This window comes from Podarcis filfolensis, assembly GCF_964270895.1.
Source record: "Podarcis filfolensis genome assembly, chromosome: 1".
NCBI classification, from domain to species: Eukaryota; Metazoa; Chordata; class Lepidosauria; order Squamata; family Lacertidae; genus Podarcis; species Podarcis filfolensis.
Genome location: NC_139604.1, coordinates 7,639,043 through 7,655,945, shown reverse-complemented (window position 1 = coordinate 7,655,945; position 16,903 = coordinate 7,639,043). Strand labels below are relative to the sequence as shown.

The window sequence follows — 16,903 nt, the reverse complement described above, 5'->3', positions numbered from 1 at the left end:
GGCGGGGCTTGGGCGTGTCCGTTGGAACGGCCTCGAGGGGCGGAAGGACACGTCGGCGGAAATCAGCCCCCGTGGCGGAGGGATCTGCGTGCGTGCGTATATATAAGAGCAGCGGAGGCCGAGCGCCGCCCTCTTTCCGCGACGGCCGTTGTGGTGGCTGTTGTGCGCGCGCAGCCGGTCTCTTCCCCGCCTCCCGCTCCTGAAACTTCGGCGCCATCATGGGCTTTGGGGATCTGAAATCCGCCTCGGGGCTCCAGCTTCTCAACGCCTTCCTAGCCAGCAGGAGCTACATCGAGGGGTGAGCCGCCCTCCGCGCACCCCGAAATATAGACGGTTTCCCTTTTAAACGCCAGCAGTAGGTCCCGCTTTTCCCATTCATTGGCCTTCGCTTCTTCCCGCGTAGGCCCCACACGGCTGCACGAAGAGGGCAGCGGCCTAGCAGTTGGAATGAGGACTAGCACCTTGGCAAGTCTCTCTTTTGGAAACCATGCTGTACTTTGTGCGCGCGCGCGCGAGAAAGGAGCTATAGATGGTCGTAGGTGTATCTCTTTGACACGCTACAACTGGAGCCACGTTGTTCTGAGGCATTTTAAAGAATCAGTTTATTACAGTCATAGACCAGCAGTCAGAGAACAGAATATTAAGTGGATAAAAAACCTGATAATTAAAACAGACAGTGGGATTGTGATTTAAATGGGTGCTTATAGGAATCCTGTTACATGAACAGTGCCAAGATACCAGTAACCTCACTGGACGTGGCACCTCCAGGGCTCAGGCCCATAGGTTTCAGCTATACTTTGTCTAAATGCTAGTTTGTAGTTTTAAATAATAGAGGAACTAACATTTTAAAGTATATTAGTAATAATTGTATTTATACCCCGGTCAGAGCCGGGCTCAGGGCGGCTAACACCAATAAAATCACAGTAAAAGCATAATAGGGGAAAAGAGATGGGGGAAACCAATTTAAAATACAGACTAAAATTCAATTTAAAATGCAGCCTCATTTTAAAGTAGCCGATAAATCTTAGCCTCTGGTCCTCCTACTTTCTGAGGGGCATCATAAGGCAAATCATGGTTACGAATACCAGTCCTAGGAGTGGTACTTGCTTCTCAGGTGAGGCTTGTCTCCCACATAGGCTCACATTAGTTAAAAAGAGAAGAGAGGGGCTCTGTCGTAAGCCTGCAGGCACAAAGGAAAGGGGGGTTCCAGGCCCCAAAGCAGCCGCCTTTTAAGACTAAATTTATATATGAATAGCTGCTGGTTCCTGTTCCTTTGGGTGGTGCAGGGTGCAAGCTGGTCATTACCTCCTTCCTCAGATAGGTAGCTAGGCCTTAGCCTATCTCTTCTTACCCCTGCCCTTCTACTTCCCTTCTGCTCTCTAGTCCCATCAATTATTCTGTTGCAGATTTGGGGCTCTGGGAGAGAGCCGCTTGCCTAAGGAATTGGTGGTTTATGGGGCATTTGAACCAGCAACCATCTGATTTGCAATGGTTACCACTTGCCCTTTACTAACATGTTTGGCCATTGTTTGGGATAGAAGCTGGGTGGTTTTGGGATGGAGCTATTCTGGTTCTGACTTGGGGGGGGGAGAATAAAAATACAAGGATGGGTTAGAAAAGTAAATGGGAGAAAAATACAAAGATGGGTTGGAAGAATACATGTGAAAATATGTAAGCTTAAAGTAACTTGTTCCAAGACCACATGGCAATATTGTGTGTGGATCATGATTATTAACATGGGATTTGCAACCTGCTGTAATGCCCAAAAGTGAGATACATCAGTGCTAGATGTGTTGGGCCTACTTGGAAATGGCTTGGACCTTGATTATTGCAGATTCTTTATGAGCTTTTGTTGTGGTTCTTGGGTGGTGGAGTATTAAGACTCTAACCCAGAAGTAATTGATATGGTTAATTAACCATAGTTAACCATTTTGTTCAAACTGGGAAAGTGGTGTTTATCAGTTCTGGAACAATCCATGATATGAAAGTTTGAAGTTGGTCTCTTATATTGCTGGAAGCTGGCTTGTTCTGAAGCTGGTCTGGTAACCATAATTTATTGGTTCAGGTGAACAGGAAATTATAGTTAATAAGAACCTTCCTGGTTTATTTGTAGCTTGCACAAAGGGGCTACAAACTCTTGTTCATATCTGCTTATTTGGGAGACACCTGAGTCTCTTTCTGAGATGGATTTCACTTTATATCTGTGGTGCTTTTCGTTTTGCTGAATGAAACAAATTTTAACCTGAACATGTTTTCTGTAGGTATGTCCCATCCCAAGCAGATATTGCAGTTTTTGAAGCAGTTGGTGCACCCCCTCCTCCTGAGCTGTTCCATGCCCTCCGCTGGTACAACCACATTAAGTCTTTCGACAAACAAAAGGCAAGGTAGGGCTCAATTTGCTGTCATTTACAGGTTTGTATTCAATGTAGCATTAAGCAACAGAGCGATTTCTCTCTCCTTATTGCCCCCCTTTTTCTGAGGGTTCCCCCAACTCTCCAAAGCAGATTTGGAGATGGCATAAGAGGGGTGGGGAATCCCATTGTGCTAGTGTAACTATGTGATGACACCCAAAAACTTTAGACCTCTTTTGTCCTGGACAGCCATATACAGCACCAGCAGTAATCAGTGATGTGGATGGAACATTTTTCTATTTCTGAAACTACCTCAGGTGGAATTGTGCTATTGTAAATGTTTCATCTGCACAAGCATTCTAACTTTTCAGACAGAACTATTCCCCTTTGCCATGTGAACACACACAATTTCAGGGGGAGAGGGGAAAGTTTCATTGTACAAAGGGATACCCATCTTGCTGTTGCATCATCATAATAATAATAATTAATAATTTTATATTTATATCCTGCCCTCCCCAGCCAAAGCTGGGCTCAGAGCGGCTAACATACAAGTAAGACAATGCATAAAAATGAGCGATCAATAAATTAAGATACATCCCACAATTAATTCAAACAAATTAAAATTAAAACTGGACATGTTGCAATCTTCAGGTTAAAATTGGGGGCAGTTACCAACTGTTTCCTCTGATATAAGCACCTGTGAGTGGTCTGGGAACCTCCTTCATGCTTTTTCTTATACAAGGAGAAAATGAGTCAGACTGAACCCTGACCGAAGGCCTGGCATAACATCTCCGTCTTGCAGGCCCCACGGAAAGATGTCAAATCCCACAAGGCCATAGTCTCTTGTGAAAGTGGGTTCCACTAGGCCGGGGCCACAGTCGAAAAGTCCCTGGCTCTGGTTGAGGCCAGTCTGATCTCTGGGGCCCATAATCCTTAGGATGTTATCTGCGGACTGTAAGGTCCTCTGTGGGGCAAGGTTAAAACCAGCACCTTAAACCTGATCCTGTACTCCACCGGAAGCCAGTGCAGCTGGTATAGAATTGGGTGAATGTGATCCCACGGCGAGGACCCCGTAAGGATTCTCGCCACGGTTTTCTGCACCCGCTGGAGTTTCTGGGTCAGTTTCAAGGGCAGCCCCACATACAGTGAGTTACAGTAATAAAGCCTGGAGGTGACAGTCGCATGGATCACTGTGGCGAAGTTGGGGCGAGAGAGGTAACAGACCAATTATTAACATAAAAAATAGGTACAAAGCATGTCATAATGGCCAGTTATGTGATTAGGTTTCTGTTGCCTTAATGGAGCTTATACTTGCTGTAGTGTATATCGGTGGCACTATGGTCTAAACCAGGGTTAGTCAACCTTTTTATACCTACCGCCCACTAATGCATCTTTCTTTATGGTAAAAAATCCTTACCGCCCACCAGTGCTTGATGGAAGGATTAGCTTGTGCCATAGAACCCCTACCGCCCTCCTAGAATCCTGAAACGCCCACTAGTGGGCTGTAGGGACCAGGTTGACAACCCCTGGTCTAAACCATTGAGCCTCTTGGTCTTGCCAATCTGAAGGTTGGTGGTTCGAATTCAAGGGAAAGGGTGAGCTCCCGTTGCTCTGTCCCAGTTTCTGCCAACCTAGCAATTCTAAAGCACACCAGTGCAAGTAGATAAATAAGTACCGCTGTGACGGGAAGGTAAATGGTGTTTCCGTGCACTTGGCACTTGTCATGGTGTCCCGTTTCGCCAGAAGCGGTTTAGTCAGGCACTCCTGTCTTCGCTGCCTCCTGCAGTTTGGTCAAATTCATGCTAGTAGCTTCGAGAACACTGTCCAACCATCTCATCCTCTGTTGTCCCCTTCTCCTTGTGCCCTCCATCTTTCCTAACATCAGCGTCTTTCCCAGGGAGTCTTCTCTTCTCATGAGGTGGCCAAAGTATTGGAGCCTCAGCTTCACGATCTGTCCTTCCAGTGAGCACTCAGGGCTGATTTCCTTCAGAATGGATGCGTTTGATCTTCTTGCAGTCCATGGGACTCTCAAGAGTCTCCTCCAGCACCATAATTCAAAAGCATCAATTCTTTGGCGATCAGCCTTCTTTATGGTCCAGCTCTCACTTCTGTACATCACTACTGGGAAAACCATAGATTTAACTATATGGACCTTTGTCGGCAAGGTGATGTCTCTGCTTTTTAAGATGCTGTCTAGGTTTGTCATCGTTTTCTCCCAAGGAGCAGGCGTCTTTTGATTTCGTGACTGCTGTCACCATCTGCCGTGATCATGGAGCCCAAGAAGGTAAAATCTGTCACTGCCTTCATTTCTTCCCCTTCTGTTTGCCAGGAGGTGATGGGACCAGTGGGCATGATCTTAGTTTTTTTGATGTTGAGCTTCAGACCATATTTTGCGCTCCTCTTTCACCCTCATTAAGAGGTTATTTAATTCCTTCTCACTTTCAGTTGTTCCATATCCAGTTCTAACTGTTGCTTCATGTCTCATATAGAGATTTCTCAGGAGACAGATAAGGTGGTCAGGCACTCCTATTTCTTTAAGAACATCCCCCCCCCCCCTAGTTTGCTGTGGTCGACACAGTCAAATGCTTTTGCGTAGTCAATGAAGCAGAAGTAGATGTTTTTCTGGAATTCTCTAGCTTTCTCTATAATCCAGCGCATGTTTGCAATTTGGTCTCTGGTTCCTCTGCCTCTTCTAAATCCAGCTTGCACTTCTGGGAGTTCTCCGTCCACATACTGGTTAAGCCTGCCTTGTAGAATTTTGAGCATAACCTTGCTAGCGTGTGAAATGAGTAGAATTGTGCGGTAGTTGGAGCATTCTTTAGCACTGCCCTTTTTTGGGATTGGGATGTAGACTGATCTCCAGTCCTCTGGCCATTGCTGAGTTTTCCAAACTTGCTGGCATATTGAATGTAGCACCTTAACAGCATCATCTTTTAAAATTTTAAATAGTTCAGCTGGAATGTCATCATTTCCACTGGCCTTGTTATTTGCAGTGCTTTCTAAGGCACATTTGACTTCACTGCAGGATTTCAGGCTCAAGGTCAACAGCCATACAATCTGGGGTGTCTGGGACATCCGTATCTTTTTGGTATAATCCCTCTGTATTCTTACCTCCTCTTCTTGATGTCTTCTGCTTCTGTTGGTCCTTACCACTTTTGTCCTTTATCATATCCATCTTTGCGTGAAACGTTCCTTTCATATTTTCAATTTTCTTGAACAGATCTCTGGTTGGAGAAGTAACCAGCAACCCCCTCCAGTATCTCTGCCAAGAAAATTCCATGGACAATAACATCAGGCATATAAAAGTCATGATGTTGGAAGATGAGCCCCTCAGGTCGGAAGGTGTCCAACATGCTACTAAGGAAGAGCGGAGGACAAGAACAAGTAGATCCAGAGCTGATAAAGCGGGTGGGACAAAGCCAAAAGGACACTCAGTTGTGGATGTGCCTGGAAATGAAAAGAAAGCCGAACGCCTTAAAGGAAAATATTGCATAGGCACCTGGAATGTAAGATCCATGGACCATAGTAAGCTGGATGTGGTCAAAAAGGAGATGGCAAGAATAAATATTGACATCTTGGGCATCAGTGAACTAAAATGGACCGGAGTGGGCGAATTCAGTTCGGATGACCATCATATCTACTACTGTGGTCAAGAATCCCATAGAATAAATGGAGTGGCCCTCATAGTCAACAAAAGAGTGGCGAGATTGATACTCGGATACAATCTCAAAAATGATAGAATGATCTCGATACGATTCCAAGGCAGACCTTTGCACACCACAGTAATACAAGTTTATGCACCAGCTACCGATGCTGAAGAAACCGAAATTGACCAATTCTATGAAGACTTACAATGCCTTCTAAAACTGACACCAAAGAAGGATGTTCTTCTCATTATGGGGGATTGGAATGCTAAAGTAGGGAATCAAGAGATAAAAGGAACAACTGGCAAGTTCGGCCTTGGAGTCCAAGACCATGCAGGGCAAAGGCTAATAAAGTTCTGTCAAAAGAACAAGCTGGTCATCACAAACACTCTTTTCGAACAACACAGGAGACGACTCTACACATGGAAATCAGCAGATGGGCAGCATCGAGATCAGATTGATTATATTCTCTGTAGCCAAAGATGGAGAAGCTCTATAGAGTCAGCAAAAACAAGACCCGGAGCTGACTGTGGCTCAGATCATCAGCTTCTTATAGCACAATTCAAGCTTAAACTGAAAGCAGGGGAAACCACTGGGCCAGTAAGAGACAATCTAAATCAAATCCCTTATGAATACACAGTGGAAGCGAGAAACAGATTTAAAGATTCAGATTTGGTGGACAGAGTGCCTGAAGAACAATGGATGGAGGCTCGTAACATTATACAGGAGGCAGCAACGAAAACAATCCCAATGACAAGGAAATGCAAGAAAGCAACGTGGCTGTCCAATGAGGCCTTACAAATAGCGGGGGAGAGAAGGCAAGCAAAATGCGAGGGAGATCGTGAAAGATACAGGAAATTGAACGCAGATTTCCAAAGAAAAGCAAGGAGAGACAAGAGGGCCTTCTTAAACGAGCAGTGCGAAAAAGACAACTTAAGGCATGAATTATATACTTGTATCAGTGCAGACTATTCCTTGTACAGTAAAGATCTAATTGAGAATGACATGAAATTGCTGTAACTCCTGCTCCTCAGAAATAAGTTGGTGCATATTGAATAAACCTGTGAAATTGAGTGTTGTGTACCCTATTCAAAATTTTCAGGCAGCAGGTGGAGCTCTTCCAATGCTTTTCAAAAGGTTTTATTCCCTTTTCCCCTCCCTTCCCCCGAATTAAAAACACTTCTGGCTAGCACTGCATGGGAATATGGCTGTTTTAAGAGAACTCCAGGCTTGTGACAAAACACTTAATCATACTCAGTGGCTGGGCTTAATGAACTGACAGGCAGCGGTGAGATGGAGGGCACCTCAGGGTGGCCATTTATGCAGAGTCATGCTTAGAACTGCGGCTTTTGCGTGGTGATCCCTTGGCCACAAGCACACAAGCAGTTTGCCAGAGTAGCTACGAATCCAGGTTCAGACCAAAGATTTATGATGGTTGGGAGAGAATACTGGGGGGGGGGGGGCGAAATAGCAGAAGGAAATATTATATCCCGGTAAGACCACTTGCTTCATGCGGCAGACTGATGTGGAGGGATGGGCTGTACCACTTTAGGCTCCGGGGGGGGGCGGTATCATCTTCGTTATTCCTCTGCTAAGAACTCCCTGGAATTCGACGTGGAACATGGCAGGGACAGGGCTGAATTGGAATCTTTCTGCTCTAAGAAAGATTTATTTGCAGTGAGTCTTTTCAAAAATGGGAGAGCACGTACGCTTCATTATAATATAATAAATGAGCACATTTGGGTAAAAAGATTTCAGTTCATTCTATCAACTTATTCGAACCTCATTCTGTGGCAGGCATAAACCCAATCTCCCATGCTTGCATGTTTGATTTAGTGACTAGCCCGTTGGGTAAAGGGGCCCCTGACCATTAGGTCCAGTCGTGACCGACTCTGGGGTTGTGGTGCTCATCTCGCTTTATTGGCCGAGGGAGCCAGCGTTTGTCCGCAGACAACTTCTGGGTCATGTGGCCAGCATGACAAAGCCACTTCTGGCAAACCAGAGCAGCGCATGGAAACGCCGTTTACCTTCCTGCTGGAGTGGTACCTATTTATCTACTTGCACTTTGACGTGCTTTCGAACTGCTAGGTGGACAGGAGCAGGAACCGAGCAACAGGAGCTCACCCCGTCGAGGGGATTCGAACCGCCGACCTTCTGATCGGCAAGTCCTAGGCTCTGTGGTTTAACCCACAGCGCCACCCACATCCCTGCCCGTTGGGTAGCAGGTGCTTTTTCAGCTGGCATCTGGTATCTTGCCTCTGAAATGTCTCCATGCTTAGTGGTGGCTGGTTTGTTAATTAGTTGCCCAAACTGGGACACACTTTTGCAATTTAATTCTGGGTCATATGTAGTTAGTAGAAGGGCACCATATAAGTTCTGTCTGGTTTTCTCCCCTAGTCTGCCTGGAGTGAAGAAGGCGTTGGGAAAATATGGCCCTTCAGATGTTGAGGACTCAACAGGCACAGGCGGAGACAGCAAAGATGACGATGACATTGATCTCTTTGGCTCTGATGAAGAGGAGGTATCCAGAATATTTTTCCTTTCAATTTCCAGTTGCAGAGAGGTCTCATGAGCCCACATGCATTTAAACAAAAAAGAACCTGGCAACATGATGAACAAAACCAAATCACCATCTTTCGGCTGAAAACATGATGATTTGCTTTTCCTGACATAGCCAGTTATACTTGATCACTGTTTGGGAACAGTTGCTTTCTTTTGTCCAACACAATCTCTCTCTTTTCATAGGAAAGTGAAGAAGCAAAAAGATTAAGGGAGGAGCGGCTTGCTCAGTATGAATCAAAGAAATCCAAAAGTACGTTATCCAACTCCTTCGCCTTTGAATTTATGCACTTTGAATTGCTTTTTAGATTAAGGTTATTGTGAATTAAAATCAGCATAAATAAGTGACAGCAGAACTTTCTTCCAGCTATTTCCAAAGTGTCCTAATAAGTTTTGAGTTCCTAGTTTTGACCAATGTTTTTTCCAGGCTGTGGAATAGAAGCCATAGGAAACAATTGTTTACAATCAAATCCTGTGCTGTGTTGCTGAAGGGGAAATTCTGACTCCTGATTCTAACCAATGCAGGATCCCACAGCTACTGGCCTGAAACTGCTCTGTACTGTAGCAGTTGCAGTATTCCAACTGTGGGAGATTAGCAGTTACACTATGCAATGCTCCTTTCTCCACCAGGGAAGAGAATTTCAGTGTAACAGACAGGACTGTATCTTCCACACTTCATATTCTTGTAATAGCCTGGTTGGATAGAGAAATCAGTGTTCCATTTAGCAGTACTTAACGTTTCTGTAATGTATTACGCCTCTGTGTAATCTTTTTTTTAATGCTTTTCTTAACCAGTATAGGTTAAACTTGCAACTAGGTGCATTTGTAGAGAATTCCTGGTTTTAATCGGAACACTCTGCTTTGCTGCTTTTCCTGAGCTATCCTTTGGTTTCTCTAGAGCCAGCACTCGTTGCCAAGTCATCCCTCTTGTTGGACGTGAAACCTTGGGATGATGAGACGGACATGGGCAAATTAGAAGAGTGTGTCAGAAGTATTCAGGCGGATGGCCTTGTTTGGGGATCTTGTAAGTAACTGGCCGACAATAGGAGGCTCATAGCTCTCTGGCAGAGCACACAGTTTATATGCATAACATCTCGCTCGATTCAGATGGCTCTTAAATTGTAGTCCGAAGAACTTGATGGTGCCACTTACTTCAATTCCCAGGGCAGTGGAACCTTGCAAGTAAGAAGATCTGGAGAGCTCCCAGTGGGTGGACTTAAGACTGCTACAGCTGCATACGGCCTCCCAGTAGTTCTCTGAGTTTGAGAGAGTAAAATTTTGGCGTTCCATCAGAGCTGTTGAATAGATCGTGGGGTCCAGAATGGCTTACGTAATGAGCTCCACAATCACATTCCATTTGTGCATTTGACAGGCGGGGGGTTGCATCTAAATATTTGCCCCCTTGGAGGAAGGTTGGGGGAAAGGAAGGGTAAGAAACCATCTCCACTAGCGGAGGGGTAGCACTGCCAGGGTGGTGCTTGTTATGTAGCAGGCACCGAGTACATGTGTGCAAAGCAATGCTGCTAATGGACAGCCCTTTGAAAACACTAAAGATAGCAAGGATTTTGCCCTTTGCAGAAAAGTCTAGAAAAACGTGGTGAACTGGATGAATTCTTCATTTTCTTTGTGATGTATTCAACAGTTAAAGAAGTGATTTGGTGAAGGAAGGTATCTGTGGCTGGGGAAACTCAGCCAGATGAGCGGGGTATAAATAGAATTATATTCCCTCAAAGATAATAATGTCTCACTTCCCCACTGTTGGTCTAGGAGAACGGGCTCCTCTAATCTGTTCCCTTTATGGCCAGGGGTATGTAGCTTCCACTTTGAGGGCCTAATCTGCCCCCCCAAAAGATCCCACCAATTTTGGCAGCAACTAGAGCAGGCAGAGGGTGGCGCTGTGGGTTAAACCACAGAGCCTAGGACTTGCCGATCAGAAGGTCGGCGGTTCAAATCCCCGCAACGGGGTGAGCTCCCGTTGCTCGGTCCCTGCTCCTGCCAACCTAGCAGTTCGAAAGCACCTCAAAGTGCAAGTAGATCAATAGGTACCGCTCCGGCGGGAAGGTAAACGGCGTTTCCGTGCGCTGCTCTGGTTTGCCAGAAGCGGCTTAGTCATGCTGGCCACATGATCCGGAAGCTGTACGCCGGCTCCCTCGGCCAATAAAGCGAGATGAGCGCCGCAACCCCAGAGTCGGCCACGACTGGACCTAATGGTCAGGGGTCCCTTTACCTTTAGAGCAGGCAGATGCCAGCACTCTGATGGGGGTGCAAATTGCCCATCCCCCCCCCCATCAGATTGAGCGTTTGATGAGTAGAGAGGAGGCAGTGATTCTCCTCAGCTGATCTGCATGGGTAAGCTATACGGGGTGGCAGCACCCACTTCTAGTCACCATCTATTGCTGGGTGGGGCCTCCACAGGGTTGATCCAAGGGTGAACATGGCCCTTGAGCCAAAAGTTAGATGCCCCTTTTCCTTTTTTTAAAAAAGTCTGCTTTTTTCCCTTTTGCATTCCACTGGGGGGAATGTAAATATGTGCGCAGCTTGCTTGTGTATTAGCTGTTGCAGAGAGGTCAGGTTTAGGCCACTGGCTATGCTTTCTCCCCATCGGAAGCCCCGACACCAGCCAAGATTATAATGGGCAAAATTCTTGTCGATCCATAACCCTGAGTTTGCGTAGATAGAAAAGAGGCGGAACCTCGCTTCTCACAGCTCTTTTGATTGCTTTCTAGCCAAGCTGGTTCCAGTTGGTTATGGAATCAAGAAACTTCAGATTCAGTGTGTAGTTGAAGACGATAAAGTTGGAACCGATATGCTGGAAGAGAGGATCACTGCATTTGAGGATTATGTTCAGTCCATGGATGTGGCTGCTTTCAACAAAATCTAAGCCCCAATAGCTCCAGGAATAAAACATTTGCAACATTCGAGGCTTTTGTGTGTGTTTTGTATGTCCCAAACTGCCGTTTAAAATAATGCATCATTCTAGTTGCGTTGTCACCATTCATAGCGTGGACCCCTTTTCATTCCGAAGGCAGTCTTCACAAGGGAAGCTATAGGTTAACAAAATTGCACCAGAAGCTGTTTAGTCCTGCTGGCCACATGACCTGGAAAGCTGTCTGTGGACAAACGCTGGCTCCCTTGTCCTGAAAGCGAGATGAGCGCTGTAGCCCCATAGTCGCCTTTGACTGGACTTAACCATCCAGGGGTCCTTTACCTTTTACCTTGCAAACTTGGATAGTTGACTAGGCCACAGTAGTGGAATACTCCTGCAAGGATACTTCCCAGGGATAACATGAGGGAGACCATTCTTTTAGGCTTGATTATCTAGAGCAAGACTTGACATTACCATAGTGGGGGTTTTTTTACCGTAGCATTGCTTCTCCTGTTTGTAGTATGTTTGGTGCAAAACGATGCAATTTAAAGGGGTCTCATGCGACCTTTGGCATTGGCTCTGGGTGCTAAAGAATGCAGTGTCTTGATCAAGTGTGTACTCAACCTGGTGCCCTCTTATCTAGCACAGCCGTCTTAGTACAGTAGAGGTACTATGTGGTTTTTCTCAGTTTGGAATGGAGGAATACAGCATTCACACATCCTTGCGGTCTCATGCCTGCTAAAAAGAGGATGGCAAATGCTCCTGTTCATAAAATCAGTGTGTACCTGCAATCCAGACTGCCCTTTGTGATCAGTCCAGTATTGGAGCTTCTCATGTAATATGGTAGCCTTTTGGATCGAGGTGCTGGTGAAACAAAATAACAAAACAGGCTCCCTTGGATATCTGTTTTGAGTATGCCTGGCAACTAGGTTCTCTGGTGACAAAACCCATTAGCTTGCACAAAGTGCGCTAGATACAATAAATACAAAACATGCCTTCTATTGAAAAATGTGATAGGAGGGGGGAAAAGAGAGTAAACCTACCTAATTTTAATTGCAGCCAATCTCCCTGGCTGTATGCGAAGGTTTCTTCTATGGATGTATTGGGTTAACGCTGTTCCGCGCCCCTGGATCTCTAGGAAAGTGGAAAATAGTTTCTCAACCAGCCCAGCGTTTGGCATTGTGCAACACAGAGAACCTTTACTGGGAAATAACTAGTAGGGACCCTCACAAATGCAAGATTCCTTCAAAGATTTAAATGTACGATACTCAACCCAAACTAATGTTGATGTGTTATGATTAGCCCTTGTAAGTTTTTATGTGGATGACCTGAATCAGACAGCATGGGAGTAGCAGATCTTCATAGCCCCAAACCAACCTTTTGTGGTCAAGAGCAATGGGAGCTGTAGCCCCAACATCACCTAAAGAGCCACAGGACCTCCTGCATCACTAAGTGCTGAATGGGTCTTGAGGGTCATTGGACAGCTGAATACATTTTAAATAGGTAGGTATACTGCGCATGCTGCTGCTCCTGGATTGATGGACAATTGGGGGGGCATAAATGTGCCTTGGTGTGGACCAGAAATCTGTCCCCTAGAAATGGATACTTACCAGCACATTGGTTTTTAAGTTGCAAAGGAATTGAGAAAAGCTGTCTCACGCTGGGATTTTGACAGTTGTTTTGAAAGCGGACTGAGCAATGGGCAGTAAATCTCCATAATGCTGTAATTGAGGTTTCGTGGAGTAACGGTTTGCTTGACAAAATGTGTAGCCTTTCTGTTCTGTGAAGATAACTTAGAAGCCCTAGGTTGAGAACAATTGGCTTTGTCCATTTGAATTGGGGTGCTAAATGTTGAATCCTGGACATACTGAATTCACAGTGGCTGGCTTGTTTTAGCAAAACTATCTCCGTGTGCTACTCTGGGATGGTTTTGTTTGAAAGCAAGAAGGCACTGTAATCTTGCGGATGGTGCCATGTTTTGATTGATGAATGAGCAGCTCGCAGTTGATGCAAATTAGCAAAACTTTAGTGTGCGTAACCTTTTGCTTCGTAGCCTCGAGCTGTTGAGAAACGGTAAGTGTTTGGTCATGGCTCATTAGCCTGGTTATATCCACTGCACACTTCATCTTTTGCGGCTGCCTCTCTCAACTACATGAGAGAGTGAACACAACTGTCAGGGACTCAGGAGCAGGAGCACTGGGGAGAGAGGAAATGGAGAGCGAAGGGGAAGAATCCGAGGGCAGCGTAGGGGAGTATGACAGTGGCCCGAGAGATTCCATGAGCTTCTCCAGCGAATCAGAAGATTCCCAGAAGAGGGCGCCTATGGTCAGGGCAAGGGGGGTCCCAGGGGGGACGCACCAGAAACAAGGAGACAGAGGGGAACCCCAAAGCAGCAGTGGGGGATTGGGACCAGTTTCCCCACCAGAGCATAGTGGGGGGGAAGAGTCACATGTGTCAGGGCCAGCGTCTCCTCCAGCGGGGAGAGAGAGTGAGTCAGGGCTGACCACGCCTCCAACGGAGGGGAGGTCAGTTGCAGCTAGCCCCCCCAGAGGGGGAAGCAGTGACAGCAGCAGCAGTGAAACGGTCAGGAGAAAAGTTACCGGCTGGGCGCGCGCGCCAAGTTCAAATGTACAGGCGCGGGGAGCAGCAGGAGACCCGGATGGGGAACCAGCTCCTAAAGCCCGCCGGAGGGAGGGGGAAGGCTCAGGGGACTCAGCGTCAGAAGAGGCTAGAAAGGGCGAGACCCCAACGGCCAGGCGGAACCAGAGGCGGAAGGAACAGAGGAAGAGGTGGAGTAAGGCTAGAATCTTAAATTGGTGTCAGGGGGGAGGAGACTCAGACGGAGCATCGGCGGTCTAACAGTTGAGACGTAGAGCTGCGCACTGCGGCTCTGGAAGTGAAACTGAACTTCAATAAAGACTTTGTACCTAACAACGAAGCAGCGTTGGTCCTTTGTGAGCTGGGACCTTGGGCAGCTCTGACAACAACAATCTCCATCAAGGAAAGGCAGGTTCAAATGCTTTGCCATCTGGGCCATTACATTCTTGGATGACCTTAGAGTAGGGGTGTGAGACCTTTGGCCTTCCCAACATTGGATCTGAGTCCTAACCAACATGGCTGATGGTCAGAGATGATGGGATTTGTAGTCCTATTCAGTGCTTCCTTCGTGTAAAGGAAAACGACAGAGAGACTAGCACATTGGGAGAAGCTAAGGAGATTCTAGCCCTCTGTTGTATTGGCTTTCTCTTTGTATTCTCTTTTAAATGCAGGCGAGCGGCTGAAATGTAATACCCCATTTATAGTTTGGATTGGTGTGGTGTAGTCCATGTTTTCTCCCCATACTCTGTCCTAAAAATTGTACATTTACAATATTGTATCAAACTCCGGGAGAAGCGTGAATTGACCTAAAAGTATGAAAGTGCAGGATGACAAAACGCTATTCTAAAACTGCGCACCTGAGATTCATGCCCACTGGTATTCAGAGACTTAGTACCTCTGACAGTGGCGGTGGAAAGTAGCTTATTGCCCTGAATATAATGTCTGCACTTAACCTGAGGGAAACCGAGCTGTGGAACTCTTTGCCACAAGCAAAACACTGCATCGGTTCCCAAAGGTTATGGATTAGATCTCGGTGGAAAATGGTGCCAGTAACTGCAGAAGGCTGATTGCCGAAGAATTGATGCTTTTGAATTATGGTGCTGGAGGAGACTCTTGAGAGTCCCATGGACTGCAAGAAGATCAAACCTCTCCATTCTGAAGGAAATCAGCCCTGAGTGCTCACTGGAAGGACAGATCCTGAAGCTGAGGCTCCAAGACTTTGGCCACCTCATGAGAAGAGAAGACTCCCTGGAAAAGACCCTGATGTTGGGAAAGATGGAGGGCACAAGGAGAAGGGGACGGCAGAGGACGAGATGGCTGGACAGTGTTCTCGAAGCTGCCAACATGAGTTTGACCAAACTGCGGGAGGCACTGGAAGACAGGAGTGCCTGGCGTGCTCTGGTCCATGGGGTCACGAAGAGTCGGACACGACTAAACAACAACAACTGCCAGCTGGCTGCCAAACACTCCTTCCATCTGCCACCGTTTTGTGATGAGCTCTGCCTCTACACCAACATTTTCTGACTGATTTCAGCCATCGCTAGTGGACCTTGCAGGCTAGAATGTTCTGGGGCGATGCATTAAACAAGGTGACTGCCATGTGTCAAAACATATTTTTTGAACAGCTTGCCTTTGGCTTTTGTTTTCAATACTTGCATATTGCTGCAAAACTTGGTGTTTCTTTTTAAGTCCCGATAAGTAGTGAAAATGTCCTCCTGAGAAAGGTGCTGAATTGAGGCATGTGAGGAGCCAGGTGCAAGGTGTCTGCCTCAGCAGTTCTCTTTTTCAAGCACCAGTAAACAGTTTCTCAAACACCCAACTGGGGGGAAAGGAAAAGACATATTCCAGCAATTTGCTTAAGCAACTGCCCTGTTGCATAAGCTTCGTGGATCAGTATAACGGAATAGCATGCAAAACAAATAGCATTTTAATGGATGCGGTTTAGTTTTCTGGCCAGCCCAAATACCGTATTTTTTGCTCTATAAGACTCACTTTTTCCCTCCTAAAAAGTAAGATGAAATGTGTGTGCGTTTTATGGAACGAATGCAGGCTGCGCGGCTATCCCAGAAGCCAGAACAGCAAGAGGGATTGCTGCTTTCACTGCGCAGCGATCCCTCTTGCTGTTCTGGCTTCTGAGATTCAGAATATTTTTTTTCTTGTTTTCCTCCTCCAAAAACTAGGTGTGGTCTGGAGCGTCTTATAGAGCGAAAAATACGGTGCTGGTTTGAGGGACGTGCTGCTCGACTCAATGACTCTTACTTTGCAGTCCAAATGGATAGGACTGCACTGGGAAAAAATGCTTTCAAAATCTTCCTTTGACATCAGTGGCTTCTATTAACCTCACAGAAATGAACAAAATGTGAAAATGAGTATCCTTTGCAGGGCCTTGTTCAGGACACGTACCACCACGTCACAGCCTGTAACAGGGATTGGGGGAGCCCATGGTTCTCCAGCTGTTGTGCTTCATGTTGGGCAAAAGATTCCAGCATTGCACAGGGTTGGACTAGATGATCCTCACAGTCCCTTCCAATTCTAGGATCTGTTAACTCCCATCAGCCTTGACTCTTGGGAGATGTAGTTCAGAAGCATCTGGAGGAGCAAAGGTTCTATACACCTGGCATAGAGGCAATGGCTCTTGATCTATTGCTCAGCAGCTGGGCTGCTATACTAGCTATCGTGACTGGTAGCTTTTGATCCTCTATAAGCGGCAAAGTATTACTGTTACAAAATATAATAATAAATTTTTACTTGTATCCATCCCTCCCCGGCCGAGGCTGGGCTCAGAGCGGCTAGCATCCTAAAAACAACACAAAATGCATAAAAACACATCAATTAATTAAAATACATCTTAAAATTAATTCAGACAAGTTAAAATCTGGGCAGGT

At 46.2% G+C, this 16,903-nt stretch overlaps 1 protein-coding gene and 1 long non-coding RNA gene across 3 annotated transcripts in view; one reads left to right on the top strand and one right to left on the bottom strand.

The window, feature by feature from the left end:
• The window catches only part of LOC310743435, a 93,413-nt gene extending 77,312 nt beyond the window's left edge, over window positions 1-16,101 (bottom strand). The window contains exon 1 of the long non-coding RNA XR_014539020.1: window positions 15,985-16,101. This is a non-coding gene — a long non-coding RNA (uncharacterized lncRNA). The remainder of the gene's footprint in view (window positions 1-15,984) is intronic.
• Window positions 77-11,475, top strand: EEF1B2 (eukaryotic translation elongation factor 1 beta 2). Of its 2 annotated transcripts, XM_083629097.1 has the most exons (7): window positions 106-298; window positions 2,262-2,384; window positions 5,572-6,933; window positions 8,393-8,516; window positions 8,741-8,807; window positions 9,453-9,578; window positions 11,281-11,475. In XM_083629097.1, exons 1-7 carry the CDS (start codon window positions 219-221, stop codon window positions 11,433-11,435), a joined length of 2,037 nt encoding a protein of 678 aa, XP_083485223.1. In that variant the 5' UTR covers window positions 106-218; the 3' UTR covers window positions 11,436-11,475. The 2 variants fall into 2 exon arrangements, with proteins under 2 accessions (XP_083485224.1, XP_083485223.1); XM_083629098.1 differs by lacking the exon at window positions 5,572-6,933 and having other exon boundaries at window positions 77-298.
• Window positions 16,102-16,903: the final 802 nt, after the last annotated feature.